Source organism: Pavona decussata, unplaced genomic scaffold (genome assembly GCF_977016875.1).
Source record: "Pavona decussata unplaced genomic scaffold, jaPavDecu1.1 SCAFFOLD_214, whole genome shotgun sequence".
Lineage (NCBI taxonomy): Eukaryota > Metazoa > Cnidaria > Anthozoa > Scleractinia > Agariciidae > Pavona > Pavona decussata.
The window spans coordinates 2,300,001-2,310,589 of NW_028145619.1; the positions used below are offsets into that span (position 1 = coordinate 2,300,001).

A 10,589-nucleotide genomic window follows, 5' to 3' on the forward strand; every position below is an offset into this window, starting at 1 on the left:
AGGGAGTGGTCGCTAATACCTAAAGGCATAACTCCTGATCTAACTATTTTGTCTGGGGTATTAGTTATGCATAGGTCAACTAGGGACTGAGATAGAGCTGTTACACTCGTTACTGAGAAAGAGCTGTTACTCTCGTTAACTGAGATAGAGCCGTTACTCTCGTTAAAAAAATATAAAGCAATGTATGGGATTTTTCCTAAATTGAAGCTCAATCATCTCTGAAAAATGCAGGGTTACCCTCAATTTTCTTATGAGATACCAAAAGCATTTGCTAAGTTCTGCTTTCTCCGTATAGTTTTAAACCGCGCAAAAATATTTCTGTATTAGCAGCACCACCCATTAGTAACCCGAGCATCTTGAGATGCGCAGAACGTATGCGCAGTAACAATAGTAGGCACGGTCCTTAAATGGAAGTAGTATTGGGTTGCAGGCGTTATAACTCTTTGTGTATATTTCTTGTTTGATAACTTTAAACGATGCTAAATTTGAACTGTCTTCTTTTGGTGTCACCTTTGAACAGTATGATTCTGGGGGGAGTGGGGTTGCACTGTCGCAGCAAGGAGAATTTTCGTGAATATTTCCAACTGTAAACGTACTGTGAGTTTCCTTCCGAGACATTGTTTATATATCTGACATTTTTTATAGATCTGATCTGAAAGTTTGCAAATGGGAATGGAAATGCGGACAATATTTTACAGAAATACGCATGGGTCTGAAAATGGGTATGAATATTAGTGGCTAGTTCTGAAAAAAATACTGAGAAATAAGATATTTTGGTCTGAAATAGGATCAGCCCTGCAGGAGTACACCCTTTGGTTTCTGTGGTCCCTACCCTCATCATTCTGTTCCAGGAGTCTCTTTTTTAAACTTTGTTCGTCCCGATGTCGCGAGCAGAATTTTCGTCTCTATCTTTCTGTCCATCTCAGATCTCTAGGATGAATAATTAATCCATATTAGCTGTTAGGTTTCTATAGCGCTACTCTTGTACTCTACAGGAAGTTAACTTCCTGTAGAGTTTAGTCACGGCTGTTTAGACCTTCCCAGGCAGTAATTTATTTTAATCACAGGCAGCCCAAGCTTGCATCACTAGAGAGCGTGAAATAATTTTAACTTAAACCTCACAAGAAAGTTGTTAACATGTCTGATCGAGGTCGATGACTAGACGCAGCTTCTTTCCTTTAGCAACTGATACTGGGTTGACGCAAAATGGTCGAAGCTCGCATATGGCATGTGCTACAAAATCGGGATGTTGAAAAGCCGATCTATTATTAGCCAAAAAAACGGCGGGGTGGATATTCCGCGTAAGGAAGCCTATACCCACGTGTGATAATGTCGATAACAAACTAGGGGCGTTTAGGGTAGACTTTCAACAATTAATAGCGGCACTCAAACGGCCTTAAACACCACTGCTGGTGTTTGTAGAATTAAACTCGTCGCAATTCCCAGAAAATAAACAAGAAAAATCAAACTCAACTTGATGTCGATACAAGATTTTTGAGCTTGAGTCCACGCCTGGACACACACGGCGAGATTCATTCTTTGATGCATCATACTTAGAACAGAAAGCACTCAAATGACCCGGCTCCCCGCACTATAAGATAAACAAACGCAAAACATTAAAGTTTAGTGCGCGATGGCGTTCATAGACCCGAAGAACGAATACCAATTAACAACGAACTTATATAACGCTATGCAAATAACACAAGAGAAACATACCGGGAGACTTACATAACATACCATAACAGAACGTGCCGAAAACAAATAGGGAGTTTAAGAAACGAGGACGGCAACGGTAGCGAGAACGTCATTTAAAAATATAGAGTGTGTGCACGACGGCCATGTTGGAGGACCGACACAATACAATGATTTTCCTTTGGGGAATAAATTCCATTTTTATGCAAATATCTTCTATTGCTTTAGTCCTCTAACATGGCCGCCGTGCACACACTCTATAACTTCTCGTTTTTGTAACCCTTTCGCAATCATTTAAATTTGTTTAACTAGGAAAATGCTGGCGAACTCTTCAGGAACTAAATTAGTATGAACGACGTCAAAGTAAGGAAAAATAAAGAAGATTTTGCGTCATACGCTCCCGTTCTCGAAAAAACCTAAAACTTGGTCATTTCAAGTTGTTGATTTGCAGAGGACAGCAAAGAAATGTACCAAAATGTAAAACGCACGTGCAAAGCGATTGTTTTTGCTCATTAAGCCCATTGTTTTGTGGCGTTCTCGTTACCGTTGCCGTCCTCGTTTCTGAAACTCCCTAATATCTGCTAAACTACGTAATTTAGATATTCACCAGAGGGGAGTCAGTTTTATTCATTTTATTGAATGAAAGTTAAAATTTAGCATTATTCAAGCTTTGGAATCGACAATACTTCATTACCCATACGCACGTTTAAATTTTTAACGGCTGTCTGTAACCCAATACCGCTTGCACTCAAAGGTCATCGTCCCACAGGTGATTAATTATCACACGCTCTCTAGTGACGCGAGCTTGGGCTGCCTGTCTTTCAATATATTTATTTATTTATTTATTTATTTACTTTAGTTATTAATTTATTAATTATCACTATTTTTTAAATAAATTCAATAAAAACTTGAGTTTACAGGAGGTTAACTGAATGGAATATAAATTTTTCTGTAGAGGTCAGTGCAGATCACTGCATATGAGACGCAATCCACAGTCCTTGAAATCCTTGAGTCCACTCAACTCCACCTCACGCGGCAGTCCACTGCCCACACCACTGCACTGTCTACAATATTTCACTTCCCAGGATATTCTACCGTCCACTTCATTCCGCTGTCCAGGACAATTTAATGTCCGTAACATTCGATTCCACTGTCCCCAAAATTCCAATGTCCTCGCCATTCCTTACCTTTCCCCGGGATCCTCTGCGGCGCGTTCAAAAAGCTGGGTAACCGCCCCGTGCAGAGTCTAAGACGCTTTTCTTCTCGAAAGAGTGTTGTGCATTTGTGTTGGGTTATCGTTCGTGTCGTTCGTGGTCAAGTAAGAGGCAAAATTTCTGTGTAGCAGGTAAGACAGTCTGTTCAGTTTTCTTTTAGGCTTCGTAAAGGTCATCGAGGGGGATCGACAATCAAAGGGCATCATTAGATATTCGGGAAAGAAGGGCAAACACTCAGCGGACTACAGTCGAGTTTTCAATGAGTTTTTACTTTTCGTCGAGGAATCACTTTTTTCCAGGGAGATAGGCTTATATTTTCGGCAAAATTAGACTTTTGAATATTCTCTACCTAGAAACTATAATCTGGCGGCTTAACTATGGAATTCAGGGTCAATTTTACCCATTCATCCCGGCCTGATCAATCGATGAAATCGGTAATCGATAACAATCGGTGGCAATCGATGTCAATCGATAACAATTAATCGATGACCAAAAAACGTGTGTTTTTTAATTGACATAGATTGTCATCGATTGCCATCGATTGTCATTGATTGTCATCGATTGTCATCGGTTTCCTTATTTCCTTTTAACAAGAAGATAGATCGAAAGTCCAATTATGGAGGCTTGCATATTACGTCCCGTTTATAAGACAACGGACAACAACAACAACAAGAATTTATTGGTTCAAATGTACATGTGGGTTTATGTAGACTGCGAGTAATCTCTCATATTTCTTTGTGATAGTCGAGTGAGTGTGATCCGAAAATTGCGTGACTCGCTTCTCGTTCTTAACCGACCTCGTTTTTACCGACTGATTTGCATAATTACACAACAATTTCGTTTCTCAGAGGCCAAAGAGGTGCTACCAAATCCCTTTGGAGGTGACCCAGTTGCCAACGACTATGTGTTGTGTCTAGAACTTTTAGCGCGTTCCCTCAATCTCCCCTCTTTTTTTGAGTAACGAAACATTCACCAAGTTCAACAGAAAATGGGCATTCATGATACCCTTTAACTACAACGTTGTAGATAGTTAAAATAACTTCAGACATATTAACCAGTCACGTATACGGCCACGAGCGGAACTAAAATTACAAATCGAAAACAGTCAGCTAATTGACCCAAGCTTGTGATTATCGATTGGTCATCGATTGACCGATATCAATCGATATCAATTAACTAATTGTCATCGATTGTTATCGATTGATCGATTGGATTTCCGATGATCGACTGTCTTCGAATGATCAGGCCGGGAATCATGAACCAGTCTGTAGTAAAGGAGGACGTAACACATCGATCGAAATCGATCACCGGAAACCTAATCGATAAATCAATTTTTCTCTATAATAATCAATCGATTAAGCAAAGTAATCGATCAAAAGCGATAATCACAGACATTTGGGCATACGAAATCGATTTCTATCGATTTTGAGAAACTGTCCAAGGATACCGCAAGAAACAACCACTCATAATTTACCCAGAAAGGAAATTTGATCTAAACAATAGAGTTAAGAGTTAAACCTTGGCATCAAGAATGTATTTACATAAAATGAACACTGACTTCCAGTCTGTGACTTGTTAGCATCTATTTAACCATCGCTTCATATCTTACAACAGCAACTTTCAAGCATTGAACTCTAACAAACCTTAGCAAATGCATTTCGTCAGCAGTCTGCCATCATTCTCGGTAAAGATCAATGCTGTTTATTTATCACCAAACCCTGCTTGTTCGTGATTTTTTATTACGAAGACGGAAAGGGACGTTGTCAAATTTGCTATGGCACTTACTGTTTTTATTACAAGTCGTTGGAGTTTATTTAGACATACTAACGTACCAACGAGCGCTTTGCTTAGTGATGTTAGCATCCATGTATCATTATTGCCTAGGGCGGGTTCTTGCTGGGTTCATTCATGTATGGACGGAAGTTCTTTCGGCCTGGTTGTACGCCAAAGTTAAAAAGAAGCAATTGCTGATAACTCTCTTTTTGAACTAACAAGATAACTCTGAACACAATCTTACTTCAGCTGACTGAATAGGCCCTTGTTCGTCGTCTGTTGCCAGTCAAAATGTGAGAGACTAAGTTTTTATCAATTTTATATGAAGTTACTGTTGTTTTGTGATGAAATCGATAGTCAATCTGTTGTAATTAAAGTTAAATTTTAAGTTGAATCACTGCTTCGCTTGGGCACCGATAAGCATGCTTACCAGTTTAACAGTAGTCAATGTTCACGCAGGTTCACGTCTTACACTGTTTCACAGCGCCAAAAAGGTTCAGGAGATAAAGCAGGTAAAAGATTGTTCAAACAAAGTATAGCTCAGGTTTAATACAACTTATAACGCCTTGGGAGTCTATCTTATCTCCCCATTTACACTTACATGAATGAAAACCAGTAGCTTTCCGTCTCCGATATTATCGAACAAAATTGATACTAATCGAACCTTGATTAACCCATTATGCACCATCCATTTCCAGAGGTTTTTCAAAATTCAACAAAATTGGCGAAGTGGTTATTTCCTACCCCATGTGCAGTTAAAATACATAACTTACAGGGCAAAAAAAAACAACCCCTCTTTAGTCTTAGATAGTTAGAATTACTAATTATGGAATAAATACACAAGTTGCCAATTAAAAATTTTCCAAAAAACAAACTTGAAGGTAAAAATTTTCTGAAATTTCGATGAAATTTGATCGGCGCGTCACATGGGTGAAATCTGATCTATCTCGATAGCATGTGTTTGTTTACGCAAGATTACACAGTTGTCACGTTTTCTCAATGAAAATAGAAAAAAAAACACAGAAAGCTTTCCTAAATGAAAAATTTATTCAGAAAAGTCTGCGTTTACGCCTTAGAAAGAAACGCGTACAATTAGAGAGACGAGTGACGCGCAAGCGATTTGAAGCAACAACAAGTCCAATTTGAAGCGAATTTATGGACCCGTGTGGGGCACGTTTTTCAAATATTTTGCAAAAACTGTTCAGAGTACAAAGAATAGGTCAATTAGAATAGTATTTCAGTACAAATTCACAATCAAACCTGTAATTTTTTGGCTGTTGAATTCCCAGAAGTACTTTAAAATTTCGCAGGAAGTCCATGGCTGAGCTGTCCGCTCGCTCGTCGCCCGGATAAAACAACAGTTCGTACTCGAAGCGCAATTTCTTCACCGTTATTTCTTGGATTTTGGCTTTCGAAACTGTTGAGTATTCTTTAGGAGGTCTTCTTTCGATTTACCATTTCGAAAAGGTGTGTTTTCCTTCAGAAAACGTGAAAATCGGGGACTAAAAATTTAGCCGCGCAGCCCACAAGGCAACATAAATTGAAATCGGACACCGCTTCCTAAAGACAGAAGGCTCTTTTGTCTGGGCCCCCCTAAGACCTAATGCGCAGTAAGTGGATTGTGATTGGTCAGTCCTTTCTGAAGACAATGAGAACAATAGGGGACAAAAAATTCCATTCTAGGGGAGGTAGGCTCGAATCATGTAGTGCGCGCGCATGAGCCCGAAATCATGGCCGGTTTTGGCCGGCACGGTGCGTAACGGGTTAATGAAATTGATCAATATCGATAATCACAAATAATCTGGCAATCGATTTTTATCGATTTCGATTTGAATCGATTTTGATCGAGTATTGGAATTATTGATGTGTTACATCCTGAGTAAAGCGTAAATAAGAACTCAAGATCTTGGCGTGTAAAATCATTTTACTTGTGTAACCGCGTGCAGAATGATCTTCTACATTTCGGTATGAAACCTCACCTGGAGATTTGAAGTCCAAGGGCTGGAGGTCAAGATCTTTCCTATCTCCAATCTACATGTTCGGAACTCCTAAAAAAGTGTTTACTTTTTAACAGCTTCATCTTTTTGTTTTAATTAAAAGAGTGAAAGCTATGAAGTCTGCTAAGAGTGTTTGTTTTAATATTAGTTCCTCTTCTCTTGATTCACATATATAATTGTCATTTTGGTTTGTCCTCGCAGTACTTTACAACTTTTACTAGCCAAAATATTGACCCTACAGTCGAACCTCCAATAGTGGCCACCTCTCTACAACAGCCATTTTTTGTCCCCGGCGGACAGTCCATACATTAGCTCTTGTTTAAACCTCTCTACAACGGCCACCTCTCTACAAAGGCAACGGCCACTAAAGCGCGCCCCCAACTGCCAAAATAACCTCTCGACAATGGCCAGTTTTTTTCAGCGACTGACAAAAAAGTCAAGAATGGTCATTAAATTTGATCCGTAAAATGCCGCGTCAATAATGATCCCGGCAAGTCTTTCAATTCATTTAAGATTAAATGTAAATACAGTACTTTTCTTGTAAGAACCTTTTTTTAGAACATATTTAGAACATACTTAGGGCTGAGAGTCAGTTAAGAACATTTTTATTTTACTCATTTGTTTTAGACTACGAGTAGTAGTCGCTAATTTTGGGGATTTTTATCCAGCGAATAAAAGTGCGCAAGAGAAAGTCACCTTCCACGAGGAAACACTTCACGAGGGAAATAAACTGAAATGGACAAAATTATCGACTGTACTGTCTCGCAGTCTAATTTCATTTGTTTGTTTTTGTTTTTTTTTTCTTATTTTTATTTTCAAGTTGGTTGGAGAGACATCTTGTTCGCGGCATCAGTGCAAGTCGCACAAGCATTTGTCAAGCAACTTGATACCATTATATCTATGTTAATGGTATACGTATTTTGATTGTGTTCCATTCATATGCGGCAGTAAGCATAAATTGTCTACAATACTTATAGCGAATCAGAACTAAAACAAGAGCTAATGTATGGACTTATAGCGAATGTTATGAACCTTGCTCGTTTCTTCTGTTACCATTTTGATTCAAAACATTATTTACATTTTATTGTGTATTGTATCTATATATATTATTTAACATTGGATTACCATTATAGGTTACAGTAAGCATGAACTTGGCACAATAAACATGTTGTACTTCCCGAAAAAAGGTGTCATATTACACCACTACCTCCCCATTACGGCCACCTCTCCACAACCGCCACTTTCTTCTGTCCCCAGGGTGCCCGTTGTGGAGAGGTTTAACTGTAAATTGAATAATTACCATGAGAAGTAGTACAGCTAAAACGACCATCTTGTTGGTCTCTCAAAAATTTGCATACAAAGTAAACATGAAAATGAAACATGTTTCTGCCATGCATCACAAGGTCTCCTATGCTATGACTCACTAACACAACCAGAGGAACGTTAACAACCTCGCTCCCTGGGAGAATTCCACATGAAATGCAGTTGAAACCATTGTGACCTAAATCTGCTTTACATTTCTCTCTCGTTTCACATTCTGGACAGTGTTTCTGAGATTTTTTCTGTATACACAATTGTACTTACAGCTCTATCCTCCTAAAAAGGGTGGCCATCTTGAATCTAACATCTTGGATTTATCGATTTCTCCAGAACCTCAGAAAATAACCAAAATTCACCAAAAGTAATCAGAATGAAAAGAAAAACACTAAAATAGGGATTAACCAATTAAAATGCACCATTGCTTCCTGTTGGGATGAAAATTTTGAAAATGAAAATCCATTCAGCAAAATCTTTGTGATCTGTGGCGGGTTTTTCCTTTCCTCCCTCTCTCCTCTTCTCTGTCACAGGTTTTTACTCATTCCCTCTACAAGCCTTCCTTCACTTCTTGCATTCACTTGAAAATGGAATGCCAATTATGCAGACTAGTCTAGATACTCATAACAAGCACTGAAACTGAACCGGTTTTTTAGTGTGTTGGGAGAAACTTATCATCACATTTATTCCATAACTTGTTTTGGTTTGCATATATACAGCTATTTTTTTAATAGTTTAGTTGGACTTTATGGTTGTGGCAACTTGATGCCCCTCCTACCTCCTTGTCATTGAGTATTCCCCCTGGGGTGTTGACGGTGATTCTTTGATCTGCATTTGTGTGCTTTTGCCATGGCATTATAGCTGGATATCAACAGGTCGCAATAAACATGTGATCAGGGCTTTTTCATTTTAGCTGGAAAACTTTTCTAGAAACAAATGCCAGTCCTCGTCCAAGCCCTTTCTGCAACTGCCCACTTTTTGTTTGATTAACATTTTTTTCAACCAGATAATTAGAATGACTTTAAAAAATACAAAATGCCACAAATTCCAGCAAGTAGACCATAAAAACAAGGTTGATTTGAGAAACATCGTGCACTTACTGTGCCATCACATTTCTTTTGATATACATATGTCAGTCATTAACGTGAACCAAGTTGAATGGCTTAGCTAGAAACACTGCAATAATACAACTAACCAGTCACATAAAATGTTACAAGCTTTGTGCTTTTTTGATGTTGCAAAGGCTTTCTAGCTCAAGATTTAATTTTTGGTTTTTATTACTTTTCAGGTATTAAATAGCAGTAAAGAAGAATGCTGAGAGTCGCGGGGCATAAAGGAGGCCACTTGAACACCCACAAATGCAAACTGTGTGGTAAGTGTTTTAGTGAAGAAACAATTTTAAGAACACATAGAAGAGTCCATACTGAACAGAAGCCTTATGAATGCAGACAGTGTGGGAAGTGTTTTAGTCAAGCAGCACATCTGGAGATACATGTGAAAGTTCATAATGGAGAGAAGCCTTATGAATGCAAACAGTGTGGCAAGTGTTTTAGTCAACCAGGAAATTTACGGTCACATGAAAGACTCCATACAGAAAAGAAGCCTCATGAATGCAAACAATGTGGCAAGGGTTTTAGTGAAGCAAAATACCTAAGAATACATGTAAGAGTCCATACTGGAGAAAAGCCTTATAATTGCAAACAGTGTGGCAAGTGTTTTGGCTTTGCAAGCGCTCTAAGAAGCCATGGACGAGTCCATACTGGAGAGAAGCCTTATGAATGCAAAGAGTGTGGCAAGTGTTTTAGTGAAGCAACAAACTTAAGAAGACATGGAAGAGTCCATACTGGAGAGAAGCCTTATGAGTGCAAACAGTGTGGCAAGTGTTTTAGACTAGCAGGACAGGTAAAGGAACATGAAAGAGTCCATACTGGAGAGAAGCCTTATGAATGCAAACAGTGTGGCAAGTGTTTTATTCGACCAGGAACTTTATGCTCACACATGAGATTTCATACTGGAGAGAAGCCGTATGAATGCAAACACTGTGGCAAGTGTTTTAGTCAAGGAGGACATCTAAAGGAACACGAAAGAGTCCATACTGGAGAGAAGCCTTATGAATGCAAGCATTGTGGCGAGTGTTTTACTCGCATTGGAACTCTGAAGAGACATGAAAGAGTCCATGTTGGAGAGAATCCTTATGAATGCAAACTTGTGTTGGCAAATGTTTTGTCACGGCTGAACACGTTAACTTTCAAACTGTGTTGAAAACAGTGGCACACATTTTGTACATGTATCTCTTAAGGATGCTAGAGATTGTATTCATGGTAACACATCCAGAAAAATGTACACTTTGCTAGGCCACTGCTGCTGGATGAGACCAGAAACTGATCTTGTTGAAAAACATCTGCTGGATTTGTCAAGGGGAGTTGAGTAGCAAGGTACTACTTTTTGACCGCTATAAAGATTATTTAACAAATGATTAACTTTACTTAGGTCTCTCTTCTCTTATCACCGTATGTAGCTGGTGATGGTGAAGTTTTTGTGCAACATTTGATACATTTTGTATAAAACGGTTAAAATATAAACCTTTCTGTTGCAGTTA

General features: G+C 38.7%; 1 protein-coding gene across 1 annotated transcript in view; it reads left to right on the plus strand.

The window, feature by feature from the left end:
• LOC146460218 (uncharacterized) overlaps nt 1–10,589 on the plus strand; it is a 48,205-nt gene extending 37,616 nt beyond the window's left edge. The window contains exons 2-3 of the mRNA XM_085088524.1: nt 2,987–3,037; nt 9,279–10,589. Of these exons, the coding sequence (XP_084944650.1) occupies nt 9,302–10,252 (951 nt within the window). The 5' untranslated portion in view covers nt 2,987–3,037; nt 9,279–9,301 and the 3' untranslated portion in view covers nt 10,253–10,589. The remainder of the gene's footprint in view (nt 1–2,986; nt 3,038–9,278) is intronic.